Raw genomic sequence first — 17,808 nt, 5'->3', positions numbered from 1 at the left:
CTCTCTTTTTTTTTACGAATTCCTTTGAAAAAAATTATTGAGAATGAGAAACAAATAAAAGAAACGAGAACCAGAAGAAATCACGAAGCAAACAAAATAAAGACAATAGGGATAGTCTTATGACCTCACACATACATCATCGCGTTGGTCAATGGTCAAGATCTGATCCGGTATCTGGCCATCGGCAAGTAGCACACACGTGCAGCTCCTGCTGTAAAGCCCAAAAGGCCACTCGGTGCCAAGCTGCTGCCAACCATATTGCCAGATCCCTTGTCTTTTGTCTACTCTAGTTTTTTTTAATAATATTATTTTATTAAAAAATTTAAAAATAATAATTAAAATTATAAAATTGTAGGAATAACTACCTACCTTTCTTATCGGTACTTCACTTCTTAGCAGTAGGTCTGGGGACCTATCAGTATGAGGGCAGTGCAGTGGGTCCAGGAGCTTATCAGTATTTTATGTGCCGGCAGGTCATATATTTTATAGAAGATATTTAAAAGTATACATAATTTTTTTATATTATCTCGAATGAATATTATCTTCATATGAAAATTATAACTCTCAATGAAATCTACAACTTTCTAATCGGATACTTTTACATTTCAATTTATTTAGATGCACAAAAGGTTATCATATTTTCCAGATCTAGTTTTTCAGATATAAAATTTATAACTATTTTTAGCATCTAAATGGCTTCAAATAGAAAATTATTCAACTACAAAATTGTATCTTATTGAGAACTATAATTTTTATATAAAAATTATCCCCATCTAAGATTATATTAAAAAATATTTTTTCAATATCGTTTGTGAGACATAAGATATATTGACATGCGAAGTACCAACCGACTTTTTGGCACACCATCACCTAAGATGTTGGCACGTGGAATGCTGAGATCTTAGTCGGTATTCCTCGTGCAATATCTATTTTTATAATTTTTAAATTCAACTATTATTTTTATATTTTTCAAAAATACTATTATTAAAAAAATCTACTGTAGGTCTGCAATTGCAACATGCGGCAGAGCACCTTTCCGATCGTTGGAAGCGTCTGCTTGGATCAGCGTGCACTTGGCAGTTGTAGACTGCGTGCTATTGATGGAGAGATCCTCTGCAGTACTACACTATCACTAACACGTGAGACCAAATTCACATGTCAGTAATTGTTACTGCACCATATAATACTGCAGAGGACCCATGTACTCGTTCGCGTGCTGGACTGTGCCAAACGAGCTCGATCTCCCTGGCGCATGAAACTTTCTGCCTGGAGAGACGACCGAGACGGGCGTATGACAGCAGCAGGTAGCACGCAACCACCACAAGTACTTCTACAGTAAAAGCACTACAAATTGTACCTTTGCTACAGTAATTATAGTCAGAATATTGTACCTCTCCTCAATCTATGATCATTCATTTAATAAGAATATAATCGATTGAGGCTTTATTATTTTAAATAAACCATGAGGAGGAGCATTACTCTTTTATTTATTTATTTCTGTAATAAACCATGAGTAAGAGAGCTATTATTTTGTTTAAGAGTAGAGTGACAGAGGGTATTATGATTGGGAGGGGGAGTCGAGAGTGGTGGTGGCAGAGGCGATGGGGAGGTGGCGGTGGGCGGGGGAGGTAGCGGACGGAGCGGGGTGAGGGGGAGGCGGTAGCGGTTAGGGTAAAAATACATGTGAGATTAGTTAGATGAAGGAGGACCAAACGCACGCTTTCTTGCGTGAATCTGCATATGGACGTGTAGGCCCTATGTGGATATGTTAGATGAAAATTGTGCGGTGGATCAAACGTTATTAAATTGATTTGGATAGATAATTATTAGGTGAGAAATATTTTTAAAAACACTTGCACTTTACAATATAGATTTAATAAGTATATAACCGAGTGAGGCTCTATTATTTTTAATAAACCGTGAGCAGAGCATTGCTCTTTCAATTAAATTTTTCTGTAATAAACCATGAGTAAGAGAGCTATTCTTTCGTTTAAGAGTAGAGTGGCTGAGGGTATTATGATTGGGGTGGTTCTAGTACTCTTTTTTGTGTGTTTTCTATGGTACGCATGCGTACGAGCATATCTTTACGGATTTACACGTATCGACGTGGAGTATACGCGTGATTTCTTTTAAGAAATATCCTGAAGTTTACAAACAGAAAACCCTAATTTAGGTGCACTGCACTAGCGCGTGGAAAGTCTGGCCTTTGTGCAATATACATGAAAATATTCATGTTTGTGTAAACTTTCCTCTCCAAGCTACCTATATACGAGTCATTGCATTTTTTGAGTTTTGCTACTTTCTTTATTAGCAATAGTAAACGTCAAAGGTACCATGGGTGAAAATGTGTCCAAATGTATGTACCTTCGACCATGGAAAATTTTTTTGGCCGAATTTCACCGATTTTCGGTTCTACCGGTCACCTCCGTTATTTGGTGTTACTGGTCAAAATCGGCCGAAATTATTCAAATTTGAATATATTTTATTAAATTCATTGATTTTAGTCATTATTCTCAAATTTTTGAAGCCGATTTTTGGTCTTATCGAAGCCCCCATTTTTTTAAATCCAAAATTTTTTTCCCATGTCTTCGACTGTGTGGATGCTCCAAAGACAAAATATATGATTTTATCTGATTGAACATATGATGTTGGATGCAGTGACAAGCCTACGTTATGATATGGGTGTACATATGTATATTTGTTTTTTTGCAAAAAATTGATTATGTATCATATATAACACCTGTAGAGGTTAGTAGTTATTATAATTTCAGAATTACATACTATATTTTAATTTAACAGGCTATTTATACTTTTCTGAGCATTTTCTCACTAGTCACTACTGTACCTCACCATCTGATCAATACCTAATTAGCTCCTGATATTTTTATCTATATATATCTATTGTTAAAATATTGAACCCGCCTAGGGGTGGCAATTTCCCCCGTCGGGTCGGGTCCCCGCGGGTTTCAAACCCGACGGGGGCGGGTTCAGGTGAAAAAAAACCCCGCGAAGCTATCGGGTAGGGTCGGGTCGGGTCCTTAACTCGGGTCGGGTTCGGGTTCAGATATGTTTTTTCACCCGTGGATGCCACCCGAAACCCCGCCCCACCCGCCCGCACGCCCTGCCCCGCCCGCCCGCCCCGCTCCGCCCTACCCCGAACCGCCCGCCCGACCCGCCCCGTTGCGCCCCGCCCCGCCGCACCCGCCCCGCTCGCCCGCCCCAACCCGCCCCGCCGCCGTTACACTGTCGGGTTTCGGGTTGCCCGCGGGTTTCGGGTCCCCGTCGGGGCCGGGGGCGGGGGTGGTTTTGCGCCCGATACGGATTTCGGGTTCGGATCGGGTTTGACGAGTCGGGTTTCGGGTTCGGATCCGTTCCAGCAAAACCCGACGGGGGCAGACCCGTTGCCACCCTTAAACCCGCCGCTGGTTGAACGTATGAATCAACTCCATAGGTGATAGCAGGAGATATTCCGCTAAAACTGTGAGCAAAAATGTTAGGAAAATTCTGGGGAGCCCGGCAGCGGAAGCTTCACATCTAGGGATGAAAACGGACGGGATAAATCCCGTTCCGTTCCGATCCGTTTTCTATATTTTCTTGTCCGTTTTCGATTCCGTTTTCGAGAGATAATATGAAAATGAAAACGGTTATAGGGTTTTTCCGACCGTTTTCGGATTTCCCGTTTTTAATCTAGAATTTCCCGTTTTTCTAATTGAGATCAAACTTCAAAAATCACAATGTAGCCCACATACCAAGCCCGACCGGTCAGTTCAAACATAACCTCTATCCCAAAGTTCAACCAGATCCCAGTGGTCCAGTCTCGGTCGGCTGCTGACCTACCGATGTTGTTCAAGCTCTTGCACTATCTACAATCCTAGTCTTTGTATGATTGTATGTTATGCCGAGTACTCGAGTTACGACATGATAGTTGTTTTTCAGTTGATACTTATGTCATTACATGGTTCATCTATGTATGATATAAATTACTTTTGTTGGTGTGAATTAATTATGTGTCGCGTCGATGCTTGAAATCATTGTTCTACGGATCGGTGTTCTCATTTTAAATTATCGGTTCCTGACTGATACCCGCATATTTATGTTCGGATTGGTTCGTTTTTGATATCCCGACATTCCCGAGTTTGTACCCGTTTCCGACTTTCCCGTTTTCGAGAGAAAATATGAAAATAAAAACGGTTAGAAGATTTTTCCGACCGTTTCCGTTCATTTTCATCCCTATTCATATCAGCCCAAGCAGCAGGGTAGGAAGATTTCTCCTAACACAGGGGTAAAACGGTCATTTGCTCCTGCACCAGCCCCACCCTCCGTCCACGTTCGCGGCGGAAACTCAGCTAAACCCCGCCCCGCGGAAGGCAGACCTCTTCTTCACTTCCCCACGGTATCCCGCAGAAATCCCCCTCGCGTCGCAGGAGAGCAGAGCTCCCCCGCGCTCGGATCCCCAGGCGAGGAAGGGCTTCGGCCGAGCGGGTCGCATGGTGCGCGGCCGCCGCCCGTGACCCCGAACCCGGTCATGGCGTCGGCGGAGGCGCGGCGCCTCGCGGTCGTGCCGCAGCTAGGTGAGCCGCCCCCGCTCCTTCCCGTGATCCCGTTGCGGTTTGTTTGTTCGGTCGTGGGGCTGGGCCGTGTGGTCGGATCCGATCTGGGCGCGCGCCTCGGTCAACGCTGCGGTCGTGGTCAGCGGGGCACGGCTGGTGCCGGCGGCCGTGGATGCTGTTGCGGAGGTGGAAGCATCTCTCCGCGTCGCGACCGGGGTTCGTGCTGTGGCGGGTGTTTGGTGGAGCGCAGAGTTATCGGCTGGTGGGCCTCATTTGATCGGTGCAGAGCAGGGGGCTTTGTGAGGTTTCTTTTAGGTTTGTGTCCTTGTTGGACGGAATAGCTGGGGGAAGGTTGTCCAAGGATTTCGGAGATCGGTGCTCTGAGCCCGGTGACCTGTTGTTATGGAAAATTGGGTTCTGGTATGTGTTCACTTTTGGTTGTGCTAAGCTTTTCTGCGCTTTCTGGAGGAATATAGTGCATGCCAGGTTGACAGGTTTGGCGGGTTAGCTGAAGTGTTTGGCTTTTGCTAGAGTAGAGGTGATTGCCAGAGTAACCTTCTGGTTTCCCTAGTAAAGATTCCTTCACATCAAACCTTCTGTTCTGTTTGTCTATAGATAGGTGAAAATTGGTGTAATATTTATGTAGCTTTCACGAAACCACATGTTTTATGGTCATAGTTGTAGTAGACCACTTGTTTTTTTTGGCTAGTGGCACCTTAACCTAGGTTTCACGGTCATAAGGTTTTACAAAACCCTGGTTTACTTGTGGTACTTAACACCATGTTTTATGGCCGAAAGTTTTCACATAATTTCACCTTGGATAAGCTAATTGAATGGCCAGCAACCCAGGATTTGTTTTTCTTTTTTTTTGGGGGGGGAGGGGGGGGGGTGGTTGAGGCCTTATTTTAATTGCAACTAGGCAAGCAAGAAACATATGGTGTTATGCAGCCACGACCATAAACATCTGGTTTTGAGGAATTTGCTATTAAAGTTTTGCCAAGTGTCTTGTGTTTTCGAGCTGGATTATTAGCTTATGATGGAGATTCATGGATTTTCCAGAACTCAGAGCTTCACATGATCTATCACGTAAAGGATCTACCGATCTGAAACAAATTCTCATATCTTTATTTTTGTGAAGACTTTGAAATATATTTGATGGCAATTTGTTTATATTGAAGACTGTTGCTCGCAACTATGTTGCATTGCTTAACTGTATTTCATATTATGTGAACAGATATCGAGCTCATACTGAAGGAGGCTCAACACCGATGGTTACGCCCTGCTGAAATCTGTGAAATACTTAAAAACTACAGGAACTTCCGTATCGCTCCAGAACCACCAAACAAGCCTCCAAGTATGACATCTGTCTCCTACATCAAATACTGATGCAGCTTACTGGTATTTTCGCATAAAAGTAATTTTGCTTGATGAATCACCAAGAGTTTTGAAAGCCCAGCTGATGTAGGTCATTTTGAAAGCTCTATTGCCGCTAAAAAGACAAATTTATTTCCTTAAGTAATTCAAGACTTTGACATTCTGAACCCTACCTGATGATTTGTTATTACACTTTTTTTACAATGTGAGTCTGTGTTTATGCAGATTGTTATGTTCTACAAAGTTAGCTAACATATGATGAGTTCAACTAGGTTCTCAATGCTTGCTAGGATAAAACTCTTGTCAGATTGCATGTTCGGCACTGCACAATTCTTGTGTCAGAAGATGATGTGTTCCCTTTCTTGGCCTTCTTGTCTAAATTCTTCTAACACCCCTTACTGTGCTTTCTTATCTTCCAGTAATTAATGCTGAATCTTGGCTCTAATGCAATTACCTTTTATATTGTTCCAACTAAATGTGCATAAAGTTGATGGATAGCCGCAATAGTACCAATATAATGTGCAATTTAATCTTGATCACTAACATTATTCATGTCTTGCCTAGGTGGCTCACTTTTTTTATTTGATCGGAAAGTATTGAGGTACTTCAGGAAGGATGGCCATAATTGGAGGAAGAAAAATGATCAAAAGACTGTCAAGGAAGCCCATGAAAGGCTGAAAGTAAGTCCTGGTTATACAATATCTTCTCTCCAATGATCCCTTTACAATGTTTTTGTTTGATTTCGTATGCTTGTCATCTATGTTTGTCAACGATGAATTGAGAATAAAACTAAGTATTGTTCATAATTTCAGTCTGGAAGTATTGATGTGCTTCACTGCTACTATGCTCATGGGGAAGAGAATATAAACTTTCAAAGAAGGACTTACTGGATGTTGGAGGAGTAAGTGGATTACTATGCTAGAGTCCCTGTTGCATGAACATAAATATATGGGTACATCTAATGTAGGGTTTGAGGGGGTGCATGGGGGCTTTGGGTTTGGCAGTAGGAACCAAGAGGGAGAGGATGTTTTGAACTTTGTTGTGGCCTACGACTTGATAATTGCTAACATCTTCTTTTGAAAGAGAATCCCATCTAGTGACCTTTAGTAGTGGCCACCACTCTAGCTAGATTGATTTTGTCCTTGCAAGAAGAGAGGATAGACAATCCTTGCTTAGATTGTAAGGTGATACATGGAGAGTGTGTTGTCCCTCAACATAAGCTTGTAGTGGCCGACTTTTGCTTCCGCATACGTGTTCGACGGGACAAGGGTGCTAAAATTACAAGAATGAAGTGGTGGAAGCTCAAAGGAGATGCGGCACAAAATTTAAAAGAGAGGTTTATTAACAAGAGCCTTTGGAAGGAAGGAGATAATGCAAATGACATGTGGGTGAAGATGGCAACTTGCATTAGGAAGGTGGTTTCAAAGGTGTTTGGGGTGACCAAAGAAAGCAGGTGCGAAGTTAAAGACACTTGGTGGTGGAACGAGGATGTTCAAAAGGCTATTAAGGAGAAGAAAGAATGTTTCAGATGGTTACACCTTGACAGGAGTGCAGACAATATAGAGAAGTACAAAATGGCAAAAAAGACTGCAAAGCGAGCTGTGAGCGAAGCAAGGAGTCAGGCTTATGAGGACCTTTATCAGCGGTTGGGCACAAAGGGAGGAGAAAAAGACATATATAAGATGGCCAATATCCGTGAAAGGAAGACGAGGGATGTCAACCAGGTCAAATGCATTAAGGACGGGACCTGTCGACTTCTGGTGAGAGATGATGAGATCAAGACTAGATGGCAAGAGTACTTCGACGAACTGTTCAATGGGGAGAACAAGAGCTCTACCATTGAGTTGGACGAATCTTCTGATGACACCAACATACGATTTGTACGAAGGATTTATGAAGCTGAGGTTAAGGAAGTTTTAAAAAGGATGAAAGGAGACAAGGCAATAGGCTCTAATAGTATCCCCATTGAGGTGTGGAGATGTCTTGCAGACAGCGATAGCATGACTAACTAAGCTCTTCAATCAAAATTTTCGGTCAAACAAGATGCCCGAAGAATGGAGAAGTATTTTAGTACCAATCTTCAAGAATATTGGAGATGTTCAGAGTTGTACTAATTACCCTGGAATTAAGTTGATGAACCATACAATGAAGCCATGGGAGAGAGTTATTGAGCATCGCCTAAGAAGAATGACGAACATTACCAAAAACCAATTTGGTTTCATGCCTGAGAGGTCAACCATGGAAGCGATTTTCTTGATAAGGCAACTTATGGAGAGAGATATGGAATAAAAGGACCTGAACATGGTATTCATTGACTTGGAGAAGGCTAACGACAAAATACCGAGAAATGTTATGTGGTGGGCCTCGAAGAAACACAAAGTCCCAACAAAGTACATTACCCTCATCAAGGCTACGTATAATAATGTTGTGACAAGTGTTCGAACAAGTGAAGATGTTATCGATGACTTTTCTCTTAAAATAGGACTACATTAAGGGTTAGCTTTGAGCCTTTATTTATTTGCTTTGGTGATGGATGAGGTCACAAGGGATATTCAGGGAGATATCTCTTGGTATATGCTCTTTGCTGACGATGTGGTGCTAGTTGATGAGAGTAGGACGATAGCGTTAATAAGAAATTGTAGTTGTGGAGATATACCTTAGAATCGAAAGATTTTAGACTTAGTAGGACGAAAATCGAGTATATAAAGTGCAATTTCGGTGCTACTTCTCTACAAGAAATTAAATGAGAATGCGAGTTAGACCCCAACCATTGAAAATGACAAGGAACGTAAGTGACATGAGCCAGTACGCGAGCGTAGGAATGGAGCGAGCAAGATTCCTTTGCCTCATTCGAGAGTCTCCGCCCTTCTTCCACTCCGTCCCGATGCACTATGAGTTAGCACTTGAGTCAGCTAGTAAGAAATCTAGAGTGGTACCTAGGTGCAGAATTCTGAAAGATGCTTAGTCAAGTGAGGATTCCATTCGAAGTAACGTAACAGGAGCACCATCTTCAAAACTTCTCGCGAGATGTTTCCAATTAAACCATAGATGTCCACTTCATACTTTTAGGGTCTGTTTGGTTGGTGGGTTCGCTCCATCCGGGAGATGGCCATCCGGGAGACGGTGGTGTTTGGTTCACTGCTCGGGTGGATGGGGCGGCCTGCTTCATCGAATATTCGACGTAGATGCTGGATGGCTCGATCCGGCTGAATCGGCCGTATCGCTCCATCCAGGTTTGCGCTCGTCCCGTGGTCGTCCGCGTGTACGTGTGCATTGTGATTTTTTATATAACTCACGATTTTATTTGGAAGTATAAAAGTGGTCTAAAAATTCTAAATGTTTTTATGAGCAAACTAGAGCTCATTAGCAACCCATTTTAATTGGTTTGATCCAAAAAATATGAGGCAATATTTAATTAAAATTTTCTAAAAAAGTTTACTTTTGTAACTTCTAGCAATTTTTAATGCCTTAAATAAATTCCTAAAAATATGAGAAAATTCACTACTATTCTTCTCATGTGATGTACTATAAATATGAATAGATCATCCTATCCACTCTAACCCCACCAACTAAACAGAAAACTGGCGCATCCCATCCATCCCAACCAAACAGAAAATTGGTTCATCCCATCCAGAAAAAACATGGATGGTCCTATCCCATCCAACCTCACCATCCAACCAAACGCACCCTTAGTATTATATTTCGGCGAATCTGGAAAATTCCTGAATGATCGAAAATAGGATTGACTATGGATTCAAGCCTGATAACTGGAAGAAATGCCTACCGTGCGTAGTACCGATGTACAACAAAGACTAAAATTGGACTTCTCCATTAATATGCAATAGGCGTAGGCGAGAATGTCTCTTCTGGCACAAATGGACTTATGAAACCGTTTGATCGATTTCCTTGATCGCTACTTATGGGTGTGCACTCAAAGAGGGAGAGGATGTTAGTCTCGGTGGAGAGATGGTTCCTAAGAAGGATACCTTTCGATATTTGGGATCGATGCTAAGGGATGGTGATATCAAAAAGATGTTAGTCATATAATCAAAACCAGGTGGATGAAATGGCGCCAAACTGCTGGCATCCTCTGTGACAAGAGGGTACTATAAAAACTGAAAAGTAAGTTCTATAGGATGACGATTCAACCTGTAATGTTGCATGGCGCTGAATATTGGTCAACTAAAAGTCGACATGTCCAATAGTTAAGTGTAGCAGAGATACGTATGTTGCGATGGATTTGTGGCCATACAAGAAAGAATCGGATCTGAAATAATGATATACGTGATAGGCTAGGGGTAATGCCAATTGAAGAAAAGCTTGTCCAACATCGGTTGAGATGGTTTGGATATATCCAACAGAGACCTCTAGAGTCACCTATGCATAGCGAGATACTGAGGCGCGCTGATAATACGAAGAGAGAGGTAGGGGTTGACCAAATTTAACATGAGAAGAGTCTGTAAAGAGAGACTTGAAAAAAATGGAATAACCCAAAGAACTATCCACGGATAGAAGCGTGTGGAAGTTAGCAATCCACGTGCCAGAACAATAACTTATGCATCAGTCTCCTTGTACTGTTATTACTTTTATTTTTGTACTATTACTAGTACCTTTATTATTATTATTGTTTTCTCATCATCTTTTTAGTTGGATCTTGTGGGTTTCATCACTAACCTACCCCAACTTACTTGGGACAAAGGCTGTTGTTGTGTTATGTGCGCACTGAGTTTAAATGCAGTATGTAGGTGTTTATACTGACCAAATTGAATACAGATTTGAAAAACCTTTTTCTTTGTTTTTTCAGGGACTTTATGCACATTGTACTTGTACATTATCTTGAGACCAAGGTAATATTGACCTGGTGCGCCCTTCTTTGTACTTAGTGTGGCTCCATTTTGCAATTTTTTTTTATTATTTCATCGCCTAGAGTGAAAGTGAAGTGCCTTGCTATAAGATTCTTGCTACATGTTCTTTTACCTGTTATGGTGATAAATTACAGAGACATTGATGTTGAATGATTCTTTGCTAATACTCTATTATCCAAGGCTAGCGGTATTTTTAAGGCTATATTTGAAAGATCTTATGGGTCTCATGAATTTGTTAGTTTCAATGAACAGAATGTTCGCGTACTACAGGAACTGGATTCTAGATGTTCGCTTGCCAAACATGCTCTTTATGCACATAACTATTGATATCTTCCTTCCATTATTAACACATGAATGGTGGATATTATAGTTTTTGGCTTTATGAAGTTTAAGGGTGGCTGTATGACTAGCTAGTTTGTACTAATTTTGCATTCCAAGAGAACAAATGATTGATGCTTTGAGCCACACCAATTGGATTTACATGACCTTTTCTTAAATGGTAATTTAGAAAAAAAAGTTAGTGCTGGTTTTCAAAATTGGATAAAGCTGATCCAGATGGTGCTGTATAAAATGTTCAACTCTTGGCAGAGATGTTTGAAGAAAAAAAAAAACTAGAAAGTGCTGTGTTTCTACCAATTCCAGGAGGGTCAGTGTTATAGGCTAGTTAAGCTTGGTAGTGGAACATGAGACCTGTTATAAGTTGATACAGATTTTAGAAACACAGATTACTCTTTCTGTACTGGTTTGTTTGTCCAATTTGATTTTGATTCATATTCTCCATTTTGGTTATAAGTCATGTTTCTTGTTTGAAATCTCGAAGAAACATGGTCATGGCATGTTCTGTTGGGACAAGTAGTTTTGCCTCACCAATTTTGCTCTTGCAAGAAGTTGCTTAAGATCACATTTTATCTGATGGTGTGAATATGACCTTTAGGGTGGGAAGTCCTCTCGTGCTAGGGGAAATAATAACATGATTCATGAAGCTGTTGTGGATAGTCCTTTAAGTCAGTTACCTTCACAAACTATAGAGGGTGAAAGCTCACTTAGTGGACAGGCCTCAGAATACGACGAGGCAGAATCAGGTAGGAAGTTTTGGCAATCCTTCAGTCTTATGCAATAGCAATTAGAGCAATATGCAACTAAAATAGTTTCACTGATACATATTCCAATTATGCACAGAATATCTAAAGCAAAATTCGGTGCAGCAGATACTTATTCAGGAGGAGCCGGATACTACTCTTTCACTCGGATGCAGCAGCATGAAAATGGAAGTGGACCCGTGATAGATTCTTCTGTCTTCAGCTCTTACACTCCTGCTTCATCCATAGGTAATCTCCACTCGGGCTAACTTTCTGTGCTTTGAACCTTAGTGCAGTGATCTGAATCCCTTTCTTTCCCACAAAATTGTAGGTAATTATCAAGGGCTGCATGCTATGGCACATAATACAAGCTTCTATCCCGGTAATCAAGATAATTCGCCTGTGGTTCTCAATGCTTCAAGTCCTGTGCTTGCAACGAATGGGCGTGTGAATCAAACTGATCTTCCATCGTGGAATGCGGTGATAGAACTGGATAGGGGGCCTGTTCAAATGCCCCCTCTCCAGTTTCCTGTTCCTCCCAAGCAAGGCACTTCCACGGAAGGCTTGGGAGTTGACTATTTGACATTTGATGACGTATATTTCGATGGCCTCGGTCTCAAAGATGTTAGTGCTGCAGGAGCTGATGGAGAGTCGTTTTGGCAGGTATGTTGGTCTGCTATTTTATCTTTGGTAGTCAACTAGTTTTCCCTAGTTCATGTGCTCATATAAGGAAAACGTCTAATTATGCTTCAAATTCTATATTATAGTTGATATGTTTATTGCTAACTGCCTTAACCAATATAACTGTACATGTACCTGTATGTACAAATGTTTTTTTTTTGTTTTCCATCCTTTGCACTCTTTATGGTCACATAGGGGCTTCTATTCAGTGTACATTTACTGGTTACAACTAGTGCACAGTTGCCTCAAATTAATTATATGAAAAATGTTAAATTAAACCTTTGCACAGTCTGATCTGTTTTTATGCCAATGGTCATTGGAATTTGTACAATTATTATGTCATTACATTGCTTCTTTAAGAGGTACTTTACTAAATGGTGAGAATTACTTTGTATAGGCAGTATGCCGTAGTTAACCACACCCTCTTGGTTCTCCTATCTGGTATAATTCTTGTGGGACATCTAACTGGAATTGTTGCATTTCAGTTCTCTAGTGCTACTGGTGATTTGTCTGCAATAGAGAACAACTTCCCACAAAACGATGGTTCTCTGGAGGCAGCCATTAGTTTTCCGTTTTTGAAGACTCAGTCATCCAATCTATCTGATATCCTAAAAGACAGCTTTAAGAAAACTGACAGTTTTACAAGATGGATGAGCAAAGAGCTTCCTGAAGTGGAGGATTCCAAAATTCAATCTAGTTCGGAGGTGTACTGGAGCAGTGAAGATACCAACAGTATCATTGAAGCATCAAGCCATGAGCCGCTGGATCAGTTTACTTTGGCCCCGATGCTCTCGCAGGACCAGCTCTTTAGTATAGTTGATTTTGCTCCAAGCTGGACATATGTGGGCTCAAAGACTAAGGTATGGTACAACGAGTGCAAAAATTTTGTTCATACTTTTTCCATAAGCTTGAAAGTCATGCATTCGGTATGATTTTATCCCGATGGTTCTAATGAAATTAGTTTTGCACTGCTTCTCACAATCTCTTGCATGCCATGCAGATTTTAGTTATTGGTAGAATCCTAAATAACAATCATGTCACTGAGAGATGCAAGTGGTCATGTATGTTTGGAGAAGTTGAAGTTCCAGCAAAGATTTTAGCAGATGGTACTCTCATCTGTTATTCACCCACGCATAAACCTGGTAGAGTCCCCTTCTATATCACCTGCTCTAACAGGTTGGCCTGCAGTGAACTGCGAGAGTTTGAATTCCGACCAACCGTCTCTCAATACATGGATGCTCCTAGTCCACATGGTGCAACCAACAAAGTTTATTTCCAGATACGCCTTGATAAATTATTGTCCCTTGGACCAGATGAGTACCAGACAACTGTATCTAACCCTAGCCTGGAGATGATTGACTTAAGCAGGAAGATAAGTTCACTGATGGTGAACAATGATGAGTGGTCCAAGTTACTAAAGTTGGCTGATGATAATGAGCTTTCTACTGATGATCAGCAGGATCAGTTCGCTGAAAACTTGATTAAGGAAAAATTGCATGTCTGGCTTCTCAATAAAGTTGGTGTGGGCGGTAAGGGACCCAGTGTGTTAGATGATGAAGGACAGGGCGTGCTTCACTTAGCAGCTGCCCTTGGATATGATTGGGCTATAAGGCCAACACTTGCTGCTGGTGTGAATATAAATTTCAGAGATGTTCATGGGTGGACTGCACTCCATTGGGCTGCCTTTTGTGGCCGGTAGGTTGTTACTTGTTAAAGGCGATATCATGTAATACATTCATGATTCATCTATCTTTTTTGCATATTGATTGTTCTGCAATATTGTTTCAATTGTGATGCAGAGAGCGGACTGTAGTCGCGCTTATTGCACTGGGAGCAGCTCCTGGAGCTTTGACAGACCCAACTCCTGACTTCCCTTCTGGAAGTACAACAGCAGATCTCGCATCTGCTAATGGTCACAAGGGAATATCTGGTTTCCTGGCAGAGTCTTCTCTGACAAGTCATCTTAAGGCCCTCAATCTGAAGGAAGCCAATATGGCTGAAATATCTGGTCTACCTGGTATTGGAGATGTTACCAAGAGAGATTCACTTCAGCCTCCAAGTGGAGATTCATTAGGTGCTGTTCGAAACGCTGCCCAAGCTGCTGCTCGGATATATCAAGTTTTCAGGGTGCAATCCTTCCAGAGAAAACAAGCAGCTCAATATGAGGATGATAAAGGTGGAATATCGGATGAGCGTGCCCTTTCACTCCTTTCTGTCAAGCCATCCAAGCCAGGGCAGCTTGATCCCCTGCATTCTGCTGCAACTCGCATACAGAATAAGTTCAGGGGATGGAAGGGGAGAAAGGAATTTCTTCTTATTAGGCAGCGAATCGTCAAGATCCAGGTATGTAAACAAACTAATCAAAATCCAGTAAGTTTCGCTTATGCTAAAAATTTGCATTGTTTCTCATTCATTTGTTTGGAACACTTCGAAGTTTGTTGTCCCTTTTAGAATACTGATGAATTGTGTAATTCAAAAGTGCCACTGGTGCCTGCTAGCTCAACTTCTGTTTTGTGATGTTAGTCGTGTAAATGGCAGTATGGCAACAGTGGGATAGTGTTTACTTCAGTGTGCTTTATGGCTACACAGTGTGTATGTTTGTAATGTAGTGTTCATTGTGTGCTATTTGGGAAGAGTACAATTTGTGTCGTCGCCTACTAATCTGTTGATCCATCAGATGACTGAGATCTTTTTTTTGGTGGCTTCTTAGGCTCATGTGCGAGGTCACCAAGTGAGGAAGCATTATCGAAAAATAGTTTGGTCTGTTGGCATCATGGAGAAAGTTATACTGCGTTGGAGGCGAAGAGGGGCTGGATTACGAGGGTTTCGGTCTACAGATGGTTCAACAGAGGGCAACAGTGGCGGAACTAGTAGCACTTTGATCCCAGATAATCCTTCTCGTGATGATTATGATTTCTTGCAAGAAGGACGAAAGCAGACTGAAGAGAGGCTGCAGAAAGCTCTTGCCAGAGTAAAATCCATGGCTCAGAACCCAGAAGCAAGAGACCAATACCAAAGGATTTTGACTGTCGTGTCAAAAATGCAGGAGTCTCAGGTAGTCTCCTGGTTTATTCGTAGAATTTCATCTAGATTTGAACATCGACTTTGTTGTTTCCCGTCGTTATTTTAATCCAAATGGTAGGCAAATACTTTCATGAAACAATCATACCCTTTTTCGCTGCTGATGTGACAGGCTATGCAAGAAAAGGTGCTCGAGGAGCCGACTGAGATGGATGAAGGCTATTTTATGAATGAATTCAAGGAGCTGTGGGATGATGATACACATATCCCTGGTTATTTCTAGTTTTGTTGATTAATTGTTGGATGCCTCTGTAGATCGCGCATTTTGTTGGGAGTTTTACTGAGTTGATGGTGCACATGGTTGACAAATCGAAGCAGCATTGCTGAAGCATGATTTGATATGCTTGGATTTGGACTTTGTTGTGGTATTTCTCATTTATTATGACGTGGCCTTGTGTACAGTATAATCTTATCTAGCTTTGAAGGAGTCATGTATTTACAGTGTGGAACTGGTGTAAAGAGCTCAACATAGGGTTCTTATAATATGAATTGACTGCTGCGTTCGTGCAGCAGTAATGATGAAGGCTATTTTATGACTTATGTTTTAGGTTGCGATTTGTCTATTTTCTTCGTTTCGCTTGATGAGTGCTACGTCAATGTGTTCATTGCTGTTGATTGCGTTAGCGCCCCCTTTCGTGCTGGAGATATATGTTGCAGCAGGTTTCTTGGTCTCTGGCCTTGTGTTTGTTTGAACTGTATTGGCATGGCTAGGGGTGTAATTAGAGGACGGATATAGCTCATCGAATATCCTACTTATATTTTTAGTTGGATAATTATTTATTCATTATATATCATATACTATGTTTTTTCTCAGAGTAGTCCAAACAGATAGCGTTGTAAGCTTTTGGTTGGTTAGAATGATGAAAATTATTTACTTTGTTTGCATCCTTATAGTACATTAAACAATATGGGTGCAAGTAACAGTCCATTTTTCCTAGAAAATACCCAATGTAAAAAGTCCCCAAAGAAAATAAATAATGATTCGAGCTTTTAAGCTGTTGTCCCTTAAATTAATGTTTTCCCAATTAAGATACTTCTTTAAAACACAGCCAAGTAATTAGAGAAAAGAATAAAAGGAAACATAAAAGAAAAGGGTAAAATCTCTCTTGAGCCGAAATCTTGTTCCTCAGCTCATCCTCCTTTTTCACCCATGCATGGCCCAACCCTCCTCTCCATCGTTTCTATCCTTAGACTGAAGCCAACATAGCAGCCAATCCATCTGATCGTGGCCTATTTCTCTCTCCTTCGCGCGCATCGACCCCTTGGGCCGAAATCGTCCACTACCCCGGCCTAGCTCCATGCTAGTTCCTCTCACATCTCTCTTGCGCTCGTTGACGCGTCGGGCCTGTCGGTCAGCTCCTTCGAACTCCTCTCAACCCCCTTTCTTTTTTCGCACCTGCGTCCAAATAAAATCCCCGCCAAATCTGTTGCCCATTTAGGGCTTGTTCGGTTGGCATGGGAGCGGTCGGGGTCGCAGCCCAACCCTCGTGGATTAGCCCGGCACGAAAAATTTCCTAGCCCAACAACTTTTGAGTCTTCGTTTAAGCCCAATCGGGATTCTAACCCGGCTCACCCTGTTGTTCCCCCTTCCCTCTGGTCCGAGAAAAAACCATCGAGTCCGTAGGTGTGGAAAAAAATCATCGATGCGAGTCAGAGACGGTGCTACGGCAGCTGCTACGGTGACACAACTCGGAGGCGATAGTGATGCGGTGGTCTCCCCTCCGACGTCCATCCCCTCTGGTGGCCACCTTCTCACGGTAATCGTGTTGCCCTCCTCTTCCTCCCCCTCTGTTCTCTCACTCCATCCCCCATACCACCACCGCTCCTCCTCCGATCCCCACCGGCCAGGGAGCGCGCCACACCACCGCTGGTTCCTGGGTGCCAGCATTGAGGCCATGAGCATGTCAGCATCAGTTGATTCCTGTGTTCTTGGGCTTGGATATTCAAGATATGAGCTCCCGTTCTTGGGGTTGGCTAGTTCTTAGGCCTCTCGACTTCTAAGATCAAGGCATAAGCTGGGCTTTTTTTCCTTTGGGGTTAAAGGATGTTTCTTTCTTACTGCGCCCTGCAGAAGGGTTTTCGACAAAATAGTAGAGATGTGCGTTTGCATTTGCCTTTTGGGTGCTCGGTTTGGTTGGTCCTTTCAGGTGATCTTGACTGATTGTCTGATTTGAGCGG

The 17,808-nt window shown here is 42.0% G+C and overlaps 1 protein-coding gene across 4 annotated transcripts; it reads left to right on the top strand.

Annotated features, from left to right (window-relative positions):
- Positions 1 to 4,310: 4,310 nt before the first annotated feature.
- Positions 4,311 to 16,169, top strand: LOC133907960 (calmodulin-binding transcription activator 3-like). 4 transcript variants are annotated; one of them, XM_062350101.1, is made up of 13 exons: positions 4,311 to 4,571; positions 5,785 to 5,904; positions 6,489 to 6,604; positions 6,737 to 6,825; positions 10,729 to 10,771; positions 11,724 to 11,871; positions 11,998 to 12,117; positions 12,200 to 12,531; positions 13,035 to 13,409; positions 13,550 to 14,244; positions 14,349 to 14,892; positions 15,260 to 15,604; positions 15,743 to 16,169. In XM_062350101.1, exons 1-13 carry the CDS (start codon positions 4,526 to 4,528, stop codon positions 15,851 to 15,853), a joined length of 3,084 nt encoding a protein of 1,027 aa, XP_062206085.1. In that variant the 5' UTR covers positions 4,311 to 4,525; the 3' UTR covers positions 15,854 to 16,169. The 4 variants fall into 4 exon arrangements, with proteins under 4 accessions (XP_062206085.1, XP_062206084.1, XP_062206086.1 ...); XM_062350100.1 differs by having other exon boundaries at positions 11,995 to 12,117; XM_062350102.1 differs by lacking the exons at positions 4,311 to 4,571; positions 5,785 to 5,904; positions 6,489 to 6,604 and having other exon boundaries at positions 6,767 to 6,825; positions 10,729 to 10,785; positions 11,995 to 12,117.
- The last annotated feature ends 1,639 nt before the right edge of the window (positions 16,170 to 17,808 follow it).

The sequence above is a fragment of the Phragmites australis genome, chromosome 24, assembly GCF_958298935.1.
Source record: "Phragmites australis chromosome 24, lpPhrAust1.1, whole genome shotgun sequence".
In the NCBI taxonomy this organism is placed as follows: Eukaryota; Viridiplantae; Streptophyta; class Magnoliopsida; order Poales; family Poaceae; genus Phragmites; species Phragmites australis.
The sequence above is the reverse complement of the archived record's forward strand: the minus strand, read 5'-3'. Positions and strand labels throughout refer to the sequence as shown.